This window comes from Mobula hypostoma, chromosome 5 (assembly GCF_963921235.1).
Source record: "Mobula hypostoma chromosome 5, sMobHyp1.1, whole genome shotgun sequence".
NCBI lineage: Eukaryota > Metazoa > Chordata > Chondrichthyes > Myliobatiformes > Myliobatidae > Mobula > Mobula hypostoma.
In genome coordinates, this window is record NC_086101.1 from 136763522 (window position 1) to 136788590 (window position 25069).

Sequence of the window (25069 nt, forward strand, 5' to 3'; positions counted from 1 at the left end):
TAGAACTTAGACTTTATCAATGATATTACCTCTTTACTTGCCGTCATTTCACAGCTTTTGTTTATGCTGTTTCCCCCTTACGGTCTCCACTTAACCATTAATCAGATGAACTTGTCTATAACTAACCCGTGCAGTAATCTATCAAAGATATTCATAGTTCCAAGTACATTTATTATCAAAGAATGCATACAATATACAACTTTGAGTTCCGGCTTCTTACAGGCAGCCACAAAACAAAGAAACCCAATAGAACCCATTAAAAAAAAGACCATCATACACCTAAAGTGTGAAAAAAGAACAAATCATGCAAACAATAAAAAATAAGCAAATAATACACAGACTAAATTTCAGGAAAGTGAGCTCACAGCCACAAAGCTAGTTCATCACTGCAATGGATCCAGGAGCCCATTAGTTACCGTCCGTAGCCTTAGTTCAGCACAGAGATGAGTAAACCTCATGGAGCAGTGAGCTGAACATTGGCCCGTCCTTCGACCCCAGCCAGAACACCCCGAACTTTTTAAGCTGGCCTTGCGATAAAATCAGCCAAACATCGGTGCGTTCCGTGCTCTTGGACCCTGCTACTTCGATTCGGCCCCAAGGCCACTCCATTAATGGCCAAACGTTGGTTTATTCGACATTCTCAGGCCTGGGCCCCACTGCTTGGATTCGGCCTATACTCAAACTTTGCAATTTGGCCTGGCACTTAAATCAGCCAAACATCAGCTCATTCCTTTACTCTTGGGCCTGGGACCTGCTGTCTCGATCTGGCTCCAGTTCCACTCTAGCGATGCCCAAACATTGGCTCATTCCTCTCTTCTGGGCACTGGCACCTCAATTTGGCTCGTACCCGCCATGCCGCAACCTTACTGCACCATCAAGACTTCAGTTCACACCATAGAGATGCCTGTTCTTACAGGGAGTTTAAAAACTCAACTCCGAAAGAGAAGTTACAAGCTATTGATTGCAATGATCATTGTCCTGAAACAATGTAATTAATAGAGTAGTTAGTAGATTGTTTTGCTGCCAGTAAGGCACTGCCATGTCTCCCAAGCACAGTAATTCCCTGTTTTCCTTTCATTCCATCCACATCCTCTCTGAAATTCTCTCTTTCTCACCTCTGATGAAGGATCTACAATTTGAAAGGTTGACTATGTTCCTCTCTGCAGAGATGCAGCCTCTCCTGCTGAGCGTTCCCGCCATTTGCTGCTTTTCCTTCAGATTTCAATCATCTATAATGTTGTTTTTGATTTGTATTAGGTTATGGGGCAATTTAAATGAAGCTTCCCGAATGTTAATAAGGACTGATGAGATAGATGAAGTGAAATTGAATTGGCTTGACAGTTCAGATGCAGGGAGAACCTTTCTCTTGGTTGAGAAGTCTAGGGCTAGGAGGCACAGATTCAGGATAAGTGGCAGAAAATGTAGGATTGAGGAGAATTTTTTTTTCACTCCATGGTGGACCTTTGAAATTCTTTACCTCTGAAACTTGTACAAGTTGAATTCTAATGTTCATTCAAAACTGAGAATAATGCATTTTTGGGCAGGACATAATTAAGTGATATGATGATAATGGCAGTGATGCAAAAAATCAGCTCTGATCTTGATGAATGACCGGGCAGATTTGAAGGGATATAAAGTTTGCGTTTATAATCTAATTCTTCTGCTTTTAAACCCTTAAACTATTCCTCTGGATTGATAGGACCAAGATTAGGAAGCATCATCCAAAGGAGTGAATTTGGGTTACATTCTAGACATAGATGGTTGTGGTAATGATGCTGGGTCAATTAAATCTGTGACTAAGCAATTCTTAATGTATATTTAAGATAGGGATAAACACTGTGATCTCACTGAATAGTGAGGCAGGCTTGAGGTTCTGTTCTTAATTACTTATATGATCACCGGTTCCTAAACTTCCCGTTACAATTGAGACCCAGGAGACTGTGTGTGCAGAATCTGGAACATAAAACAATCTGCTGGAGGAACACAGTGGATCAGGCAGCAACTGCGGAGGGAAACGGACAGGCCATGCTTTGGGTTGAAGCGAAAGGTCTTGACTGAAAACATTTGATCGTCTATTTCCCAGCCCAGATACAGCTTGACCCACTGAGTTCCTCCAGGGGTTGTTTTTGTTTTGATCTACCTGTTACAATCGCCAGTGCTTCAACTGTTTTCACACTGTAAAAGGACAAAGTCAGTGATGGGTTGGAGATAGAGTAAGTTTAGCAGGCTTGAAGGCCAGATGATAGCTGGTGCTGAGGTCAGGGAGTAACCACAACCAGCACATTTCCAAGTTCATGGCAGCAACTCAGCCAATAAACAACCAGAGATATGGAAACAATGCTATCTCTTCAAGGCTGTGCATCAAGAGCAACAATTTACTCATATAGAATTTATAATGTGGCATTATCCTTCAAACATATTACGATACTGAAAGTCTTAAAAGGAGAGAGCGTCCATGGAAAGAGAAACAGAATTAACATTTTTAGGATGGAGACCCTTCATTCTATAAAGGGTTTTTGATCTGAATCGTTAATCTGTTTCCCTTTCTACAGATGTTGTCTCACCTGTTGTGTGTTTCCAGCATTGTTTATTTTAATTATGCAGCACCTCAGAAGAACCTTAATGTCTGAAAGGCTCTCAGAAATAGGGTGGAAAATGCTCTAGAAATGCTCATCTTTCCATTAAATTTAATCTCAGGGATCACTCCTAGTGCAATCCTCGAGGAAATTGTCTTTGATCACAGCTAGAACCTTGGAACCAGAGTTCTGCACAACTCCATTGAAAAAATAAAGATGAACATCTGGGCATCATTTGTCATTTGCTGATGAGACCTTAACAGCCAGTTGTTAAAAGGAAAAAGGAAGGCACAGTTGCATTGAGAGGCTTTCTCTGGTGTCCTAGATATAACGTAATGTGATTGTATTTATTCGTGTCTGTAGTCAAGGGATTATCTCCTCAGATGGCTGCACTAATCACCATATGTTGTTTTAACTTGGCTTGGCAGTGAGTCACTGCCACTGCCACTGCCACCACTGGAATGGCACCCTTAGAGACCAGGGTTCCTTTCTGTGATAATGGGCAGCAAACAGCTGCAATTTCGTTTAATCACCCAAACTCAACAATTTAAAACTATTTGTGACTGCTTGCATTTTATTTAGCTACCCTCAGTCCTTTGCTGAGGGACCCGAATTAACTTGGCATCTCCCAGCATTAAAGACTAAGTGCACAGCTTTTGAGAGATGTTACCATTAAATCCACTGCAGACACCATTACAGGCAATTCCTATGGAATATTGTGAGCACCAGTTCATTAGAAGAAAGACTATTCTTCTCATCTCTCCCTTCAAATTTTACTGGAGTTAAACATATGTTGATCATAATACCTACAGTTCTGGTAAGAAGCATTTCAGGATATTTTCCCTTACTTTGGGAAAAGTAACCCAGGTCACTCAAAACTGGAAGCTAAACCACCAACATTATTAGCCCCAAAGTAGATTTCATAAACTCAATACAGCTCAATTTCAGACACAGCACCTATGACATTGAAATAGCAGCTGCTTGCGAAGAGGTGAATTGTGGGAATTCTTTTCAGAGGACATGCTCCAGTGCATCATTTCTTTGCCCTTGGTAACACCTTCAGTTTGACCACACTTCTAACTTTGTAGAATTTTCCCACAGGCTTGAAGAGCAGTTTTATAAAATAATGGTGGGGGATGGATTAGACTACATGAGGAGATACTGGGGCAAATGGCCATCAGCTGGGGCAAAAAGTGAGGTTTAAAGGAGGAACAAGAAGTAGAGAGGAGGAAATGTCTGCGGAGAGGGAGTTTCAGAAGTCAGGGCCTTAGAAGAGGAGGCCTATCGTTCAATAATTCAATACTTATGTTCATGGATAATGGAAGGCATGAACGAAAAGGGCAGAGTTGTCAGAGGGAGGAGATCTCAGGGATCAGGAAACCATGGGGGGGCAAGAATTTGAAAGCAAGGAAAAGAATGCAAAATGAGCCACTACTTGAGCAGAAGTTATTGTAAGTCACTGAGCACAGAGGTGATGGGTGACGGGGATGATATTTGCATAACCTCAGGATAATGGATAGCAGAATTTAGTTGATGGACTGTTAAATCTGAAGGCAACAAGGAAACATGAAAACGGATTGAGTGGCAGATGAGTCAACAGAGTTGTAGAGCACAGAAACAAGCCTTTCAGCCCAACTCATGCCAATCGATGTCTCTACACCAATCCTATTTGCATATATTAGGCCTCTATTCCTTTAATCCTTTCCTGTCCAACTACCTGTCCAAATGCCTTTTAAGCATCATAATTGTACCTCCTTTAACACTACCTCTGGTCACTCATTCCATACAACAACTACCAAATAACGTTCCTCTCAGATTTCCTTTATGCCTCTCACCTCACCTCAAACTTACACCCTCTAGTTTAAGACTTCTCAACTCACGGATAAAGACTGTGACTATCTACTCTACATTCACTCAAAAACAATATACACACCAAAAACAATGTCCCCAATACTTATATGAGAACATTTCTGTTGTCTAGCACTAAACGTGGCTCAGTTTAGACATAGTAAAGGGATTAAGAGTATTGGAGTAACGAAAGTTTAAAAAAAAATGGGGCCAGAAATTCTTTTATATAGAGCTTTAGTTTTCTACAGCAGTGCAGAATTAGCCTTCATAACACAAGTACGTTGAAGCAGATCCGAGTTAAAGAAATCTCCAATATCAGGCCCAAGTCAATGGAAACTGACATTTGTAGCCATTTACAGTCATGTGCCTTTAAATCACAATCTTACACCCCAACCTATTCACTACCCTAACCTTCCTCTCCCCAATCACTTACAGGCAAGGATGCATCCCAATAAACCACAATTTTCATCATAATGTTCCTGACACTGAAACGATTGATCCCACTGTTGCCTAAATTTGCATTTCAATGGCGAAGCTATTTCCTCTGTGTAGGAAGATCTTTGTTATTGTGATTTTAAAGCAGATTTTATTAGGTGAACAAGGATTATTTATTGGTCAGATATGGCCCTTGTGGCTACAGGGGTCAGGGGGTATGGAGGGAAGGCTGGGTTCTGAGTTGGATGATCAGCCATGATCATAATAAATGGCGGTGCAGGCTCGAAGGGCCGAATGGCCTACTCCTGCACCTATTTTCTATGTTTCTATGTCAAGTGGACCAGCAATTCTTCTTGTTATGAAGATATTTTATCAGACTCCTATCAGCTGGATTTTATTTTCAAATTTTCTGTCAATAATAAGCACATCATTGTTTCCATGATCTTGGAAATTCACTCGTCATTATTACTGCATTTAATAGTGTTTTTAATTATGTCATCTTGGCTGAACTTACTGATTGGGTAGCATGGTAGTGTAGTGGTTAGCACAACACTTTACAGTACCAGCGACTTGGGTTCAATTCCTGCCACTGATTGTATGCAGTTTGTACGTTCTCCCCGTGACTGTGTGGGTTTGCTCTGGGTGCTCCAGTTTCCTCCCACATTCCAAAGACCCACTGATTGGTAGGTTAATTGGACATTGTGAATTGTCCCATGATTAGGCTAGGGTTAGCTTGGGGGATTGCTGGGCAGCACAGCTCAAAAGGCTAGAAGAGCCTGCTCTGTACTGTACATCAATTGATCAATAAATAAATATTATCTTCTAAGATAGGAATATTTCATCCAAACAAATGCAGAATGAGTTGCTGGTGAATGCAGCAGGCCAGGCAGCATCTCTAGGAAGAGGTACAGTCAACGTTTCAGGCCGAGACCCTTCGTCAGGACTGCAGAATTCCTGTTTTTTGTGTTTTTTAAACTGCAGAATGAAAGGGGTTCGGCTTAAGACAAAGTGTAACTACAGGTGAACATATATGCTCTTGTAGCTACCATACCAGGCTATGGTAATTTCCACAGCCGAGTCCAAAAGCCATTCCTTGTACAACTATAAATAGTGGGGTCATATGTTTCTTAAACAAATATAAAGGTTACTATTGTCACAGTTTCAATGAAAAGCAGGGAAGCTCTCCTGAATTTCTGGGAGCTCAACATTTATCCTGCAATGAACCACACTAGAAACCAGTTCTGGGGTTATTTTTGGGAGCTTGCTATAGACAAATTGGCTTCCAAAGTTCCTGTGTTCCATTCTGAACTTGCGTAATGAACTAAATGAGAGGAACCTCATTGACATTGCATACATAAGCAAGAAAAAAAAGTCATTTTTCTTGCTAAGTTTTAGATTCCCACCCCAAGTGTGCTGGGAATTAGTTGCACTTCTCCCAATTTAGACCAAAATGCATTCAACCATCACCTTCTGCTCGCAATCCATATTACACAGCATCTTGACCTTCCACATCTCAAGCCGTATATTCAAAACCTTTCATGGCCTTACTTCTACTGGAATAGGTGAGCCACTATACCTTTCAAATCTACAGTGTTAGGGTTCTTGAGTGGATCATTTCATCTGGTTTTGGCAGTCTGTCATGGCTAAAGTAGGTAACTAAAGAGCCCTATGCTGCAGGTGGGGCAGGTGGAGATGATGGGTGGGTGAATGGTCAGTGTGAATTGTTGTGCACCCTTTGTACTTGTTCTGCATGTGCACCCATTCAAAGAGATCAGAGGTGCTGAATAGTTTCCTGAATCCACCAGGCTGAGTAATTTGCAGTCAAGTGTTCCAGTATTGAGGAAGTTATATGTTTTTATAAGGGAGATCTTGGTTAATGTTCCATGAATCACTTGCTGGAGAGCTGACTTCAGGAATTTCAGAACGTAGCCTGCCAGCTGGAGCTGGTTGATAGTAACCAATATTCTGGGAGAGTTTGTGACCCCGTTTGCTTACCCTGTAATTAGGTTTAAGGTTCAACATTCAAAGTTCAAGGTGCATTTTTTTTATCAATGTATGTATGCAGTATACAGCTCTGAGATTTGTCTTCTCCAGATGGCCACAAAACACTAAAAGCATGGAAGCCATTCAAAGAAAAACATCAACCACTCCATGCACAAAAAAATCACGCAAATGGCAACAAGAACATCCAAGCCCTCCCATGCACAAAACAATACCAAGTGATTTGTGAAGGGAGTGTTGGTATATTCCTCCATTGCCTTGACTAACCTGCTGAGTAGTATGTCCAAGAGAGTAGAGGTTCACTCTCCGTGGATCACACACTTTGTGGCAGGATATGAGCGCTTGGACACTCCATATGGCTGGCACACTGGAGATGATGAATTTTGTTATTGATGCTTGCCCAAATGGAGAGATAGCTCTCAAGATATGGAAAATAATCTACGTTGACCAAAGTCTTGTCATAGATATTAATTGTTTGTGGATGGTTTGAAGTAACTGGGCAGGATTGTAAAGGAACTTTGCCTTCTGGATATTTAACATAGAGGGTCCACCTTGCTAATAGCTTGGCCTCTGAGTGGGTTGATATGCTAATGTTGTCTTTATACTCCAGCTGAGTGACTGAGGTTGGAATGACATTGGTTCTGCAGTGGAAGAGACACATGCTGAACAGTTTCCTGTTCAACGGAGACATGACAAAATCTGAAGCAACAAGCAACCTGTTGGTGGAATTTAACGAGTCAAGCAGCATCTGTGGGAGGAAAGGAATTGTTGGTATTTTGAGTCGAAACCCTGTAAAGGTCTGGCGTAGCCATGTTTGACCTCGGTCTGTGCTGTTCCACTCACATCCGTGCCAGACCCTTTGGAGCTATTCATGTTGCTGTGAAGCAGATGGAGGATGATGATGAACTTTGAGGAGAGTCAGGTTCGAGAAGGATTCCACAATCCCTCTCAGCTGTCAAAGTAACAGGCTTTCCCATTGTGTTCATCATTAGCAATGGTTTGGCTTACACTGTCAGTGCAGAAACATCAGTTTTGATGATGCATTTTTTTCCTTCTCCTTTGCTACAAAGAATGGCAACTGTATAGACCCTGGGTCTGGGCCCTCTGTAAATTCCAAATGCCAAGCAGAACAGCTGTGACTCCGCATAAGATCTGCATTTTGTCTTACAAATAGCTTAAATACCTTTAGAAATCAATTAAGCACTGTACTGGAATGTAATCCAAAGCACTGGGTCATAAGCTTCAGCAGAATTAAGAAAGTCACATTAATTCCCCTCAACCACCTTCTAATGACAGCCTTTGCTGCTGAAGCTCTTCTACAAGCCTTCCAGCGTCAGTTCCCCTGGTCAGTCTCCATTTTGCACATAAGTATCTGAAACTCTCCTGCTCTGATCCTAACTTGCACTTTCCTTTCGCCAGTTGCATCAGAGTGCATTCAGCGACTTGCTCTTCTTGGAGATGATACAGCAAAGTGGTGCTGAGGTAAAGGATAATCTGTGCTCTTTTTGAAGCAATGATCTTATTTGGCATGGTGCGGGGGGGGGTGGGGGGATAATTGCCTATTCTTGCTTCTAATTTTTCTGTTCTTATTTGGTGCTGAGATCATCCCACTCCGTGGCCTTGTCTTTGGAAATTTCTCAATGGAGCCAAGCTGAAGACTTCATACAGCAGACAATGGCCAAGTGCATGAGCACACAGACCAATCGGATCCTGGAAGGTCCAAGTTCAGTCATCTACATCATGGGCCGTTGCCTGGAGACCTGATAATATTCATAAATTGCAAGAAAATCTAGATCTGGAAGAAGATATTGCCAGTGAATAATGCGACCAAGGGCGACATCCTCCAAATGGTTCACAAAACCACTTCTTTCACACCTTTTATATCTTCTTTTTTCTTTCAGATGTGGTTCTGCTTCTGTTGGGCCTGGTAACGGGGTGTGAGCCTGTGATTGACTTCATTTCTCGCCATCTCGCCAATTAAAGCGTCGAGGAAGATTGAAATCATCAAGCAGAAGGCGAGTGGATGTTCAGTACTTTCTAACAGCCTCTCGCTTGCTGCTGCCAAAGGAAGGTATCTGTGTGTGAAGGCCTGACTCCCCCTCTTTCTCTCGCTTGCTGTTCCCGAAGGAATATCCCTGCATTCGAATGGTCTCCCTCCCTCTCACTTGCTGCTGCCAGAGCATTGCGGTGGAGTCTTTGGGTCTTGCGCAAGGTTTAATCAACATAGTTTACGAATTAGACTCTGTAATTCATGTTATGATGTGTTCCTGGTTTCTGGTCGTTCCTTTTTTTGTTGCTATTTTTTACAATTTTGATTGAGGTGGCCTGCGGAAGGTGAGCAACACAGTGCTAGATTGAATTGCGCTGAATATGCATGGACTCTTTCATTTTGTGTTTTTATATTGTGTTTTTCACTATTTTTGCTGTTTGCATGATTTGGATTTTTTATACATTGGGGGTGGGGGTGTTTGATGTTTTCCCTCAATGGGTTCCAGGATTTTCTTTGTTTTGTGGCTATCTGTGGGAAGATAATTTTCAAGGTTGTTTACTGCATGCATACTTAGATAATAAATACATTGAACTTTGAATTCCTAAATACACCCAGTAGCCGCTTTATTAGGTACCTCCTGTACTCAATAGAGTGGCCACTGAGCATATGTTCATGATCTCCTGCTGCTGTAGCCCGTCCACTTCAATATCTGACATGTTGTGCATTCAGATGTTCTTCTGCATACTACTGTTGTAACACATGATTATTTGAGTTACTATTGCTTTTACGTCAGCTTGAATCAGTCTGGCTATACACCTCTGACCTCTCTCATCAACAAGACATTTTTGCCCACAGAACTGCCAATCACTGGATTTTTTTTTGCCTTTCGCACCATTCTTTGTGAACCATAGAGACCATTGTGTGTGAAAATTCCAGAACAGCTTTTTCTGCGATTACTCAAACCACCCTCTCTGGCACCAACAATCATTCCACAGTCAAAGTCACCTAGATCACATTTCTTCCCTACTCTGATGTTTGGTATGAGCAAACATCTGAACCTCTTGACAATGATTACATGCTTCTTATGCATTGAGTTGCTGCCACATGATTGACTGATTAGATACCTGCATTAACATGCAGGTGTACAGGTGTACCTGATAAAGAGGCTATTGACTCTTATTCACCCACTCTCCCCCTATTATGATAGAGTCAAACAGCACAAAAACAGACCCTTCAGCTCATGCTGACCATCGATTTTTCATCATACTAAGATCATTTGGTCTTGCATTAGTTGTCTACACCCTAAACTGGAATTCTTTTCCTGAACCTGCCTGTCTATTTATTACCTTGTAGATGCTCCTCAAAGCCTATAGTTTTGTTCACCCTTTCGATGAGCTTTTATGGCTTGGCATCAATTTGCGTTATTACATTCTCGTTAGAGCTGATAGTCGCAGGAGTTACCTAATAGCTTGACGATGTTTGGGTGGTCGAACTCTGCCATGAGGGCTGCTTCTCTCTGGAAGTCCGCTTGCATGTCAGGTGACGCTTCTTCCTTCAGCATCTTCACAGCCACCATGGTGGAGGACTCGTGCTGCAGCAGATGAGGGGCTCTAAAGGGAACAAAACAACTCTTTGTAACGAGGTAACTTACTCACAGACCAGCGGTGCTTCGCGCCACAGACAATATGGTCAAGCCGCAATAAAGTACCTGCTCTTTTTTTTTACTTCCTACAAGGCAAAATCTAACATCATGAATGGCTATGATGCTTCTTCCCCAGTTGAGCTCATGCTTTGAAAGGGAGAATAAAGCTAAACCTGTGCAAATCCCTGTAGCATCTGCTAACCCTGTGACCTCTGTCTTGCAGGCCGACTTCAGAGCATCTTTTAAGAGGGTGAACTTTTGCAAAGCATCAGGCCCTGATGGTGTACCTGGTAAGGCTCTGAAAAACTGTATTAACTAACTCGTGGTGTGTTCAAAAACTTCTTCAACCTCTCACTGCTGCAGGTAGAGATTCCCACCTCCTTCAAAAGGGTGACTATCATACCAGTGCCAAAGAGCAGGGTGAGCTTCTTCAACAATTATTATTCTTCAATGATTATTACTCTGTTACATTTACATCTACTGTGATGAAGTGCTTTGTGAGATTGTTCATGGTCAGAATCAGTTCCTGCCTAAACAAGTACCTGGACACACTGTAATTTGCCTCTTGCCACAATAGGTCTACTGCAGATGCCACCTCACTGGCTCTCCACTCCGCCTTGGTTCACCCAGACAATAACAATACTTACATCAGGCTGCTGCAGGCAGCATCCAACACAATCATGTGTTGATTCTCGTCAACAAGCTTCAAAACCTGGGTCTCCGTACCTCCCTCTGTAACTAGATCCTTGACTTCCTCACTGGGAGACACAATCAGTGCGGTTCAGAAATAGCATCTCCTCCTCGCTGACAATGAACACTGGTGCAACTCAACGACGCGTGCTCAGCCTGCTTCTCTCCTCTCTCTACACCCATGACTGTGTGGCTAGGCACAGTTCAATCATCATCTGTAAATTTGCCAATGACATGACTATTGTTTGAGAATTTCAGATGGTGATGAGGAGGCATAGAGGAATGAGATAGATCAGTTGGTTGAATAACAACAACCTTGAATTCAGCAGCAGTAAGACCAAGGAATTGATTGTGGACTTCAGGAAGATGAATTTGAGGGAACACACACCAGTCCTCATCGAGGGATCAGCAGTGGAGAGAGTGAGCACTTTTATATTCCTGGTGTCAACATCTCTGATGATCTATCCTGGGCCCAACATATTGATGCAATTACAACGAAGGCATGGCTATGGCTTTATTTCATTAAGAGTTTGAGGCAACTGGATATTTCACTAAAGACTCGTGAAAACATTTACAGATGTATGATGGAGAGCATTCGGACTTGTTGCATCACTGGCTTGTATGGAGGGGTCACTGCATAGGTTCGGCAAAAAGCTGCAAACTCAACCAGCTCCATGGTGGCACTAGGCTCTCCAGCATCGAGGATATCTTCAAAAGATGATGCCTCAAAAAGGCGGCATCTATCATTAAGGATTCCCGTCACCCAGGACATGCTCTCTTGGCATTGCCACTCTCAAGGAGTAGGTACAGGAGCCTGAAGACACACACTTAATGGCTCAGAAGCCTGTTTTTTTCCCTCCACCATCAGATTTCTGAACGGACGATGAACCCACCCATGAGCACTATCTCACCGTTTTTCCCTTTTTCTTGCTCTCTTTTTACATTATTTATTTAATTTATTTTATACGTAGTTTTTATTGTAACTTGTAGTATTTAAATTAGGTTTTGCAATGTGCTGTTTTTGCAAAACAAATTACATGACATATGCCTGGGTTATTAAACTTGATTCTGAATTCTGATGCTTTTTCAATAGACAATAGACAATAGGTGCAGGAGTAGGCTACTTGGCCCTTCGAGCCAGCACCGCCATTCACTGTGATCATGGCTGATCATCCACAATCAGTACCCTGTTCCTGCCTTGTCCCCATATCCCTTCACTCCGCTATCTTTAAGAGCTCTATCTAACTCTTTCTTGAAAGCATCCAGAGAATTGGCCTCCACTGTCTTCTGAGGCAGAGCATTCCACAAAACCACAACCCTCTGTGTGAAAAAGTTTTTCCTCAACTCCGTTCTAAATTGTCTACCTCTTATTCTTAAACTGTGGCCTCTGGTTCTGGACTCCCCCAACATCGGGAACATGTTTCCTGCCTCTAGCGTGTCCAATCCCTTAATAATCTTATATGTTTCAATAAGATCCCCTCTCAGCCTTCTAAATTCCAGAGTATACAAGCCCAGTCGCTCCAATCTTTCAACATATGACAGTCCCGCCATCCCGGGAATTAACCTCGTGAAACAACGCTGCACTCCCTCAATAGCAAGAATGTCCTTCCTCAAATTTGGAGACAAAAACTGTACACAATACTCCAGGTGTGGTCTCACCAGGGCCCTGTACAACTGCAGAAGGACCTCTTTGTTCCTATACTCAATTCCCCTTGTTATGAAAGCCAACATGCCATTAGCTTTCTTCACTGCCTGCTGTACCTGCATGCTTACTTTCAGTGACTGATGAACATGGACACCCAGATCTCGTTGCACTTCCCCTTTTTTTCCCTTAGCAAATAAATGATTGGTTATGCTCTGTTCCCCATTGTTACCAAAGAGATAGGCAGGCATTTGAGAAACTACATAAACAAAGAATGCAACCAGACTAGGGAGGTCCTAACTGTAACCCTTAGGAATGGTCGGCGGCGTTAGCCTGGGGAAGACAGTACCCTGCTGAGGGAGCCCCCCCACGCCTCCGATGCATTCTCTTCCTCCTCTACTTCTCTGATCAGCTCAACAAATGAAGGAGGGGGCAGTCGGAGACCCCAAGCAATTAGGTCCTGGGACTGGGCACCCTTTGCTATTTGGTCCATTCTTAACTGATCCACCTCAGCCGCCTGAATGGCTCCTCTGTGCTGCAAGCAACTTAGCTGCCTCTCTGGGCGAAAGATGTAGGCAGAAGGCTTCTGCCCCTTCTCCTGACGCATGTTCTGAAACCCCGTCATGAGCTCCATTGGGCCTCCTGTTGTGCCAAACGGATTTTCCAGTGCTTGCATGTAAGCGGCAGCAATGTGGCAATGGGGTACTGGGACTTTATGGTTCTCACAACGTCAGCAGCCCACCCCCTCAAACTCTCAACCAATCTCTGTCATTTTACATCATCAGAGCACCCACTCACCTAACAACTGAGAGGTCTGCTGTGCCCAAGCCTCATACTCCTCTTCCACCTTGGCGGTGGGCGCTATTCCAGAGAATATTTTTAGCTTCCAGTAACTAGGACCCTCTGCCTGTGCACTGGGCCATTTATTCACTAGAGAGGTAAGCTGATACCAACTCAGAACTCTCACTCTTGACTGGGGGACGGGGACTAATTAGACATTCCAAATCCGACCACTCCTCAGAAACGAGAGAACGCTGTCTTTGAAGTCTCCGCCCCCAGCCACGGGAGATCTCGACTTGTGATTCGGCCTGTTCTGCTACACTCCCCTCCTCCCAGAAAGTATGGACAGCCCCCGGCCCCCCCTCTCCTGGGGCCCCAATAGTACCAGGCAGTTCCACTGCTGTTACGTCAGCGCTAGTCTGAACTAAAACGAAGTCTGTGCCCTCCATTTTATCAAATTTCCATCCCACAATCGTAACTTTGCCTACAGCTTTAACAATACTCAAAAGTCGATTAACAATTCATCAGGAGTACGAATATCTACCCCGCTCAACACACACACATTCATTACCAGTAACCCAGTGGATGCACACCACCACTCAACCACGGCAGCATCCATACCAGCACAGACTTAAACACTAGCAAAGGCTCAAATCCACTGGTTCAATGCTCCAACAAAATCAATCCCGGAGCGATACCCCCACAATTGTAGCCCTTAGGTTCGGCGGGTGGTGTTAGTCTAGAGGAGGCAGTCTCTGGCCCCGCCAAACGTGTGAAATCTGAGGTGCAAAATCTCCCATTTGCATGGATGCTGTGTGATGTGTTACCCTTTTACAAATCAGTACCATGAAATAACCAGAGAGTACACCATATGCAATTAAATGAATTAGCTTTATAATTCCTAATTTGACTGAAGAGTTAGTAAAGTAAAACAAAAAGAAAAGGGCCCATTTTAATGAAACAGTCTAATGTGCACAAGATGGAGCTCATGCTTCCCTTCTGCTGGTCCTCCAATCAATTTCCCCGGGCTTCGTCAATACTCCAAGTCCTCTCCCTTCTGTGTCTACAACTTCTCCTTTCTGGCATCTTCTCTCCTCATCTTCCGCCGAACAAAAGACCCAGATCACCTCGGTTGTGGGCACACACAAGAAAAAACACTTCCTTCATTGGACAGCGCACGTTCCAAAGCCCCCCTTATCTCTAGCCGTAACCCTAATATTGCTGCTACAGAAAATCATTTACATTAGCAGTGAAACCTTTCTCGGGGGGTTACATAACTAACATGGGAAGTGAAATATTTGGGAAACTTTTCTCTGGAACCTCATAAAACCTCAAATGAACCCAGGCCATGCTCTCTTCTTGTTGCTGTCATCAGGTAGAAGGTACAAGTGTCTCAGGACTCTCACCAACAGGTTCAAGAACAGTTACTACCCCATAACCATCAGGCTCTTGAACGAAAGAGGATAACTACACTCATTTAAGGCAGACATCCCACCCTGCAAAAACTCATTTCAGAGAGGTAGCACCATCAATTTGCAGGAGACTTCCAGGAGAGGTGGAATGTCTGCAATAGAGTAGCTCCTTAGCAGCTAGCCAGCTAGTTTAAATAACGTTAGCTATGCTAATGAACGAATGACACCTGTTAAACTCACCTCAACATGTCTTTTACAGTCTTAACCCACCATGGGCAATAGAAAAGTCACTGTTGCAAACAGTGCAGCGAGCAACACTGTCATTATTTTTGACCCCTATTAGGCAGGGGTACACTTTAGGGTAGTCTGGGGTGACGTACGTTTTATTTTTTTTTGGAACACTCTGCAATGGCGCGCTCTCTCTCTCTCACTTGTTTTCGCTCTCGCTCACTCGCTGTCTCTCGCTCTCTCGCTTGCTTGCCTTCGTTCTCGCTCGCGCGCTCTCATTTGCTTGCCTTCTCTCTCGCTGTCTCTTGTGCGCATGCTCTCTCTCGTGCTCCCTCTTGCTTTTCTCTCGCTCGCTCTCAAAAAAATTGATTTCCGTGATATTGTATATAATTTGCGGGCATCAGGGAGCCACTATTAATATGCAGGAGACTCCCGGAATTTCCGGGAGAGGTGGGATGTCTGTTTAAGGACTCTTTTATCTTGTTATTTATTGCCATCTATTATCTGAATTTGCACAGTTTGTTTACCATTTACAGTTTCTGATATTTACATTTCACAAATCCTGCTTACATTTACTGTTCTCTGGACTTGCTAAATATGCCCACAGAAAAAGAATCTCAGGTTTGTATGTGATGACATGTATGTACTCTGATAATATATATTGCTTGAACTTTGAAATATGTGACAATAAACTATTTCCAATACTGGTAGTTGCATATTGTATGCAAAGACTTAGACACATGGCTGATGCTTTGTTTGCCCTTTCAAAAGTAAGAAACTTTGCACTTTGAGTAATTATAGTTTTGGCAGCCAGTTTGCTCAAATTGAAGCCTGAGAAGCAGCACACTGTATTGCCCTCAATACCGGGAAAATGGCCGTGTCTTTTGTATTCACTAGACAGGGCACGATGGGATCGTTGTCTGACATCTGATCCCAAGTACTGGCAGTGCAGTAAATGCAGTTTCTGATGAAGTCATTGGAATGAGATTTGAAAGCACAACCAGTTGACCTAGGGTGAGAGCACTGTTCATTGAAACAAGGCTGACATCTGATACATTGCAGTCGAGCTAATCGGAGAAATGATGCCTATTTAATTATGACTTAATGTCATGTGATGGATTTCAGCTGTGAGGTGGTTTGACAAGAAGACATGAAACTTTGAAAGGTATAATCATTAGGGATAAGTTTTGCCAATAAAGCTGTCAATTATCTAATGTAGATGTCCTGTGGTTTATTAAACTAATTCCTCAAATGGATTATCTTTTGGTATTAATCATTTTTAATCCATCAAAATAATAGTGAGTTCTCTTCAGAGTTAGGGACATTGTCAGCTGTAGATAGTTCTGTGACCTAAGATCAGAAGGCCTTGGATTCAAGCCGTACTCAAGGCTTGAGCAGAAAAAAAATTTGGGATGACATTCCAGTGAAGAACAGAACAAACTAAATGATGCCACAACGAAAACACAGATCAAAGTTCCAATAACAAACAAGATAACACCTGCAGATGCTGCAAATCCGAGCGGTGCACACAAAATGCTGGAGGAGCTCAGCAGGCCAGGCAGCATCTAGGAAAAGAGTACAGTTGATGTTTCGGGCTGAAGGCTGAGATCCTTCTTCAGGACTGGAGAAGAAAAGGTGAGGAGTCAGATTTAGAAGGTAGGGAGAGGGGAGGGAGAAATACAAGGTGATACTGGGGGGTGGGGGAGGAGGGGTGAAGTAAAGAGCTAGGAAGTTGGTTGATGAAAGAGATACAGGGCTGGAGAAGGGGGAATCTGATAGGAGAGGACAGAGGCAATGGAAGAAAAAAAGAGGGAGGAGCACCCGGGGGAGGTGAGAGAGGGAAATGAGAATGGGGAATGGTGAAAGGGGGAGGGCATTACAGAAGTTTGAGAAATCGATGTTCATGCCATCAGGTTGGAGGCTACCCAGACGCAATATAAGGTGTTTCGCCTCCAACCTGAGTGCAGCGTTAACACGACAGTAGAGGAGGCCAAGGACTGACATGCTGGAATGGGAATGGGAAGTGGAATTAAAATGGGTGGCCACTGGAAGATCCCACTTTTTCTGGTGGACGGAGCATAGGTGCTCGGTGAAGTGGTCTCCCAATCTATATGGGGTCTCACCGAGACACAGGAGGCCACACTGGGAGCACCAGATACAGTAGATGACCCCAACAGACTCACAGGTGAAGTGTTGCCTCACCTGGAATGACTGTTTGGGGCCCTGTGTAGGGGTAGGTGTAGCAGTTGTTCTGCTTGCAAGGATAAGTGCCACAAAGAAGATCAGTGGGGAGGGACATAAACATTGATTTCTTCATGTCTAACACATAATTTTCAATAACTTCCACCATCTCCAATGGGATCCACCAGCAAGCACATCCTTCCCCACCTCCCCCTCACTTTCCACTTTACACAACTCCCTTGTCCATTCATCCTTCCCCACTGTCTTCTTCCTGGCATTTATTCTTGCAAGCAGAACAAGTGCTACACCTGCCCCCACACCTCCTCCTTCACTACCATTCAGGCTTTTATAGTCTTCCTTGCTCTTCCTACACCCCAATCTTGGTGTCATCTGCAAGTTTACTGATCCAATTAAGCATATTATCAACCAAGTCTTCGATGTGGATGACAAACAACGACGTAGCCAGCATTGATCCCTGCAGTAGTCCACTAATCACAGGCCTCCAGTCAGAGAGGCAAACATCTACCACCTCTCTCTAGCTTTTCCCACAAAGGCAATGTCTAATCCAATTTACTACCCCATCTTGAATGTCAAGCGACTGAACCTTCTTGACTAATCTCCCATGTGGGACCTTGTCCCACATTCTAACGTCCATGTAGAGAACATCCATTGCCTTGCTTCATCAACTGTCCTAGTAACTTCCTCGAAAAACTCTATAAGATTGGTTGCGCATGACCTATCAGGCACAGAGCCATGCTGACTATCCATCATTAGTCCATGTCTGTTAAGAGACACTCCCAACCACACCAGCCTCCAGTAGTTAGACACTTTAACTCCCCGGAACATGGATAGCTGGTGCAGCCCTTTTGAGGGCTCAGTACGGTCCCTCTAATTGGTAATCGTGTTTTGGGCACCAAAAATTGAGTATTTAAGGAACACCTGTATTGTGGTTTGGTGCTCAGTTGTAAGCCTATATGAGATATTGTCTAGCATTTGTTTTGTGCTCAGATCCAGTTTGCTACTGTGTCTTGAACCTTGTTTTGGATACCCCAGCATTGTGTCCAAACCATCCTTGTCAAAGACTCTCGTCACAGTACGATTCAGCCAAAATGGAACCAGTGGGGTATTGGAGCCTTTCATCAGGGGGGGAGGCAAAAGAGGTGGGCACGAGGCACTGTGGATCAGAGATAGTGTCACAGCTGCAGAAAAGGAGGAAGACATGGGGGGGATTGTCTACAGAGTCTCTTTTGGTGGAAGTTAGGAACAGGAAGGAGTCAATAACTTTACTGGGTGTTTTCTTATAGATCACCCAATAGTAACAGGGACACCGAGGAGCAGATAGGGACACAGATTTGGAAAGCTGTAATAATAACAGGGTTGTCGTGGTGGGAGATTTTAATAGAGTGAGGGGTTTAGATGGGGGGGGAGAGTTTGTTAGGTGTATTCAAGAAGGTTTCTTGACACAATATATAGATAAGACGACAAGAGACGAGGCTGTACTTGATCTGGTATTGGGAAATGAACCTGATCAGATGTCAGATCTCTCAGTGGGAGAGCATTTTGGAGATAGTGATCATAATTCTATCTCCTTTACCATAGCATTGGAAAGGGATAGGAACAGACAAGTTAGGAAAGTGTTTAATTGGAGTAAGGGGATATATGAGGCAGGAACTTGGAGGCATAAATTGTGAACAGATGTTCTCAGGGAAATGTACAGAAGAAATGTTCAGGGAAACTGGAGGAGATAGCAGAGGTACACAATGAGTACTTTCCTTCAGTATTCACTACGGAAAAGGATCTTGGCAACTGTAGGAATGACTTACAGCAGACTGAAAAGCTTGAGCATATAGATATTAAGAAAGAGGATGTGCGAGAGATTTTGGAAAGCATCAAGTTGTTTAAGTCACCGGGACCAGACGAGATGTACCTCAGGCTACTGTGGGAAGTGAGGAAGGAGATTGCTGAGCCTCTGGCAATGATCTTTGCATCATCAGTGGGGACAGGAGAGGTTCTGGAGGATTGGAAGGTTGCGAATGTTGCTCCATTATTCAAGAAAGGGAGTAGAGATAGACCAGGAAATTATAGACCAGTGAGTCTTACCTCGGTGGTTGGCAAGTTGATGGAGAAGATCCTGAGAGGCAGGAATTATGAACATTTGGAGAGGCATAATATGATTAGGAATAGTCAGCATGGCTTTGTCAAAGGCAGGTCATACCTTATGAGCCTGATTGAATTTTTTGAGGATGTGACTAAATACATTGATGATGGTAGAGCCGTAGATGTAGTGTATATGGATTACAGCAAGGCATTTGACAAGGTAATCCATGTAAGGCTTATTGAGAAAGTAAGGAGGCATGGGATCCAAGGGGACATTGCCTTGTGGATCCAGAACTGGCTTACCCACAGAAGGCAAAGAATGGTTGGAGATGGGTCATTTTCTGCATGGAGTTCATTCACCAGTAGTGTGCCTCAGGGATCTGTTCTGGGACCCTTACTCTTCGTGATTTTTATATAGACCTGGATGAAGGAGTGGAGGGATGGGTTAGTAAATTTGCTGATGACACAAAGGTTGGAGGTGTTGTGGATAGTGTAGAGGGCTGTCAGAGGTTACAGCGGGACATTGATAGGATGCAAATCTGGGCTGAGAAGTGGCAGATGGAGTTCAACCCAGATAAGTGTGAGGTGGCTCATTTTGGTAGGTCAAATATGATGACAGAATATAGTATTAATGGTAAGACTCTTGGCAGTGTGGAGAATCAGACGGATCTTGTGGTCTGAGTCTATAGGACACCCAAAGCAGCTGCGCAGGTTGACTCTGTGGTTAAGAAAGAACCATAGTGCATTGACCTTCATCAGTTGTGGGATTGAGTTTAGGAGCCGAGAGGTAATGTTGCAGCTATATAGGACCCTGGTCAGACCCCACTTGAAGTACTGTGCTCAGTTCTGGTCGCCTCACTATAGGAAGGATGTGGAAACCATAGAAAGGGTGCAGAGGAGATTTACAAGGATGTTGCCTGGATTGGGGAGCATACCTTATGAGAATAGGTTGAGTGAACTTGGCCTTTTTTCTTTGGAGCAATGGAGGATTAGAGGTGACCTGATAGAGGTTTATAAGATGATGAGAGGCATTGATGTTGTGGATAGTCAGAGGCTTTTTCCTGGGGCTGTAATGGCTAGCACAAGAGGGTACAGTTTTAAGGTGCTTGGAAGTAGTTACAGAGGAGATGTCAGGGGTATTTTTTTTTTAAACGCAGAGTGGTGAGTGCATGGAATGGGCTTCTGATGACAGTGGTGAAGACGGATACAATAGGGTCTTTTAAGAGACTCCTGGACAGGTACATGGAGCTCAGAAAAATAGAGGGCTATGGGTAACCCTAGGTAATTTCTAAGGTAAGGACATGTTCGGCACAGCTTTGTGGGCTGATGGGCCTGTATTGCGCTGTAGATTTTCTATGTTTCATAGACATAGAAACATAGAAACATAGAAAATAGGTGCAGGAGTAGGCCATTCGGCCCTTCGAGCCTGCACCGCCATTTATTATGATCATGGCTGATCATCCAACTCAGAACCCCGCCCCAGCCTTCCCTCCATACCCCCTGACCCCTGTAGCCACAAGGGCCATATCTAACTCCCTCTTAAATATAGCCAATGAACTGGCCTCAACAGTTTGCTGTGGCAGAGAATTCCACAGATTCACCACTCTCTGTGTGAAGAAGTTTTTCCTAATCTCGGTCCTAAAAGGCTTCCCCTCTATCCTCAAACTGTGACCCCTCGTTCTGGACCTCCCCAACATCGGGAACAATCTTCCCGCATCTAGCCTGTCCAATCCCTTTAGGATCTTATACGTTTCAATCAGATCCCCCCTCAATCTTCTAAATTCCAACGAGTACAAGCCCAGTTCATCCAGTCTTTCTTCATATGAAAGACCTGCCATCCCAGGAATCAATCTGGTGAACCTTCTTTGTACTCCCTCTATGGCAAAGATGTCTTTCCTCAGATTAGGAGACCAAAACTGTACACAATACTCCAGGTGTGGTCTCACCAAGGCCTTGTACAACTGCAGTAGTACCTCCCTGCTCCTGTACTCGAATCCTCTCGCTATAAATGCCAGCATACCGTTCGCCTTTTTCACTGCCTGCTGTACCTGCATGCCCACTTTCAATGACTGGTGTATAATGACACCCAGGTCTCATTGCACCTCCCCTTTTCCTAATCAGCCACCATTCAGATAATAATCTGTTTTCCTATTTTTGCCACCAAAGTGGATAACTTCACATTTATCCACATTAAATTGCATCTGCCATGAGTTTGCCCACTCACCCAACCTATCCAAGTCACCCTGCATCCTCTTAGCATCCTCCTCACTGCTAACACTGCCACCCAGCTTCGTGTCATCCGCAAACTTGGAGATGCTGCATTTAATTCCCTCATCCAAGTCATTAATATATATTGTAAACAACTGGGGTCCCAGCACTGAGCCTTGCGGTACCCCACTAGTCACCGCCTGCCATTCTGAAAAGGTCCCGTTTATTCCCACTCTTTGCTTCCTGTCTGCTAACCAATTCTCCACCCACACCAATACCTTACCCCCAATACCTTGTGCTTTAAGTTTGCACACTAATCTCCTGTGTGGGACCTTGTCAAAAGCCTTTTGAAAATCCAAATATACCACATCCACTGGTTCTCCCCTATCCACTCTACTAGTTACATCCTCAAAAAATTCTATGAGATTCATCAGACATGATTTTCCTTTCACAAATCCATGCTGACTTTGTCCGATCATTTCACCGCTTTCCAAATGTGCTGTTATCACATCCTTGATAACTGACTCCAGCAGTTTCCCCACCACCGACGTTAGGCTAACCGGCCTATAATTCCCCGGTTTCTCTCTCCCTCCTTTTTTAAAAAGTGGGGTTACATTAGCCACCCTCCAATCCTCAGGAACTAGTCCAGAATCTAACGAGTTTTGAAAAATTATCACTAATGCATCCACTATTTCTTGGGCTACTTCCTTAAGCACTCTGGGATGCAGACCATCTGGCCCTGGGGATTTATCTGCCTTCAATCCCTTCAATTTACCTAACACCACTTCCCTACTAACATGTATTTCACTCAGTTCCTCCATCTCACTGGACCCTCTGTCCCTTACTATTTCTGGAAGATTATTTATGTCCTCCTTAGTGAAGACAGAATCAAAGTAATTATTCAATTGGTCTGCCATGTCCTTGCTCCCCATAATCAATTCACCTGTTTCTGTCTGCAGGGGACCTACATTTGTCTTTATCAGTCTTTTCCTTTTTACATATCTATAAAAGCTTTTACAGTCCGTTTTTATGTTCTCTGCCAGTTTTCTCTCATAATCTTTTTTCCCCTTCCTAATTAAGCCCTTTGTCCTCCTCTGCTGAACTCTGAATTTCTCCCAGTCCTCAGGTGAGCCACTTTCTCTGGCTAATTTGTATGCTACTTCTTTGGAATTGATGCTATCCCTAATTTCTCTTGTCAGCCACGGGTGCACTACCTTCCTTGATTTATTCTTTTGCCAAACTGGGATGAACAATTGTTGTAATTCATCCATGCAACCTTTAAATGCTTGCCATCTATCAGCTGTGGCCAGCCATAGTGAGAAAATCTCAAAGCAGAGCCCGGAGATACACAACCTCTAGGTCGCCATGTGCCAACTAATACAGGGAGGAAGCCAGACTTGCTCAGGTGAGGCTGTCAGTCGCTCTGCAGAGCCAGCCCATCTTCCAACCCCGGAGATATTCGATGGTGACCTGGGTTCCTGCCGCGGTTTCCTCGTCCAATGCTCATTAGTATTGAACTCCGGCTGTCCCGATTCCTTTCAGAGTGTGGAAAGGAAATCTTCATTATCTCTATTCTGACTGGAAGAGCCCTGGCCTGGGAATGGAGGTCAGAGATTTGCTTGGATTCGGAGGAATGCATAGCTGCCATGAGGAAGGTGTTTCATCACCCCACCAGAGCCAGCCAAGTGTTGGACTGCCTGATGAAGATTCAGCCGACTACGTGATCGAATTTCAGACCCTGGCTCAGGGGAGTGGTTAGAAGAAGGAGGGCTTGGCCATGCTATACCGCCATGGACTCCAAGATGAACTGAAGGATGCCTTTGCCTTGGGAGAGCCAGCAGAGAGTTTAGAAGTTCTGATCAACTAGTCTATCTGTCTTGATAATTGTCTGGCAGAGAGAAAATTAGACCAGTTCAGGGAGCAAGAACCTTCTGCAATGGCTCGCTGCGCTTGCCTGAGCATACATACAGGGATTTTATACTCTGATTTGGCCACTGTTTCTACGAGGAAATTGTAAGGTTAGGAAGAGGACACCCCGCCACCTAAGAAGCCTCCGCAGTCGTTCTCAAAGGAAGGAGCAGAGGAGATACAACACCCAATTCGGTCAAAATACCTTCTGTATACAAGGATGAGGAAGAGGTCTTCAACAAGAGAAAGGCCTTGACTCCACCACCACACCAACACTCATCATCATCATCAGGTGCCATACCCAGTTTGAGCTTTGACTGCCATGGCCCACACGCTCCTGTTTCGGGTCAAGTGGATCAAAGCATTGGTATTCATTTCCAGTTCTCTGGCTTCTGTCTCCATCATCATTTGTCTTTGTCTTCCTTTTGCTTTCTTCCCTTCAATCTTTCCCATAATTACCGTGCATTCTAACTCCTCTTTCCTAATCACATGTCCAATGAAGTTACGTTGCCTTTTCATGATCTCATACATGATTTCTCTTTTTGTGCTTACACTAACATTACAACTGTGCTATAGATCTGCTGCCCGGAATTTATCCCTTGTGGGGTCGATTGTATGGACTCTCAGGCCCAGAGAGAAGTACAATGGAGGAGAACATAAAGGAAGCTCTTGCCACGGGCTTCATTCAGCCCTCCACCTCACCTGCTGGTGCAGGCTTCTTCTTCGTACAAAGCAAAGATGGGAGCCTGCGACTGTGCATTGATTATAGGGGATTAAATTGCATAACAGCCAAGAATCGCTGCTCTCTTCCACTCATGAATACGGCCTTCAAGATGCTTCACAAAACTCAATCTACGGAGTGCATACAATCTGGTCTGTATTCAGGAAGGTGGTGAGTGGAAGTCTGCATTCAATACACTGACAGAACACTGCAAGTACCTAGTTATGCCCTTCAGCTTTGTGAATATTCCAGCCATTTTCCAGGCCTTTATAAACAATGTGCTCCGGGATGCTCTCCGTAAGTATGCCTTTATCTACTTGGATGATATCCTAATCTTCTAGAAGTCCATAGAGGAGCATGCTGCTGATGTTTGGGACATTTTGAAGAGGCTTCTAGACCATGGACTTTATGTTAAGTTGGAGAAGTCCAAGGTTCACGTGATGACTGTTTCATTTTTGGCTTCATGATCTCCAATGGCAATCTCAGGATGGACCCTACAAAGACCCAGGCAGTCAGAGACTAGACACCACCATTCAGTATCAAACACGTCCAGCGACTCCAGGTGTTTGCAAACTTCTACTGGAAGCTCATCAGCTCAGTGGTCGCTTTGCTGATGGTGCTAACTAAGAAATCCGTGGGCCCTTTTATCTGGATGACTGAAGCAGAGGCTGCTTTTTGCAGAGCATAAACAGCAGTTCACAACAGCTCCC

The 25069-nt window shown here is 44.0% G+C and overlaps 1 protein-coding gene across 1 annotated transcript in view; it reads right to left on the reverse strand.

The window, feature by feature from the left end:
* Nucleotides 1-25069, reverse strand: part of musk (muscle, skeletal, receptor tyrosine kinase) — a 208747-nt gene that overhangs the window by 6933 nt on the left and 176745 nt on the right. The window contains exon 17 of the mRNA XM_063048989.1: nucleotides 10312-10460. Coding sequence (XP_062905059.1) covers nucleotides 10312-10460 — 149 coding nt within the window. The remainder of the gene's footprint in view (nucleotides 1-10311; nucleotides 10461-25069) is intronic.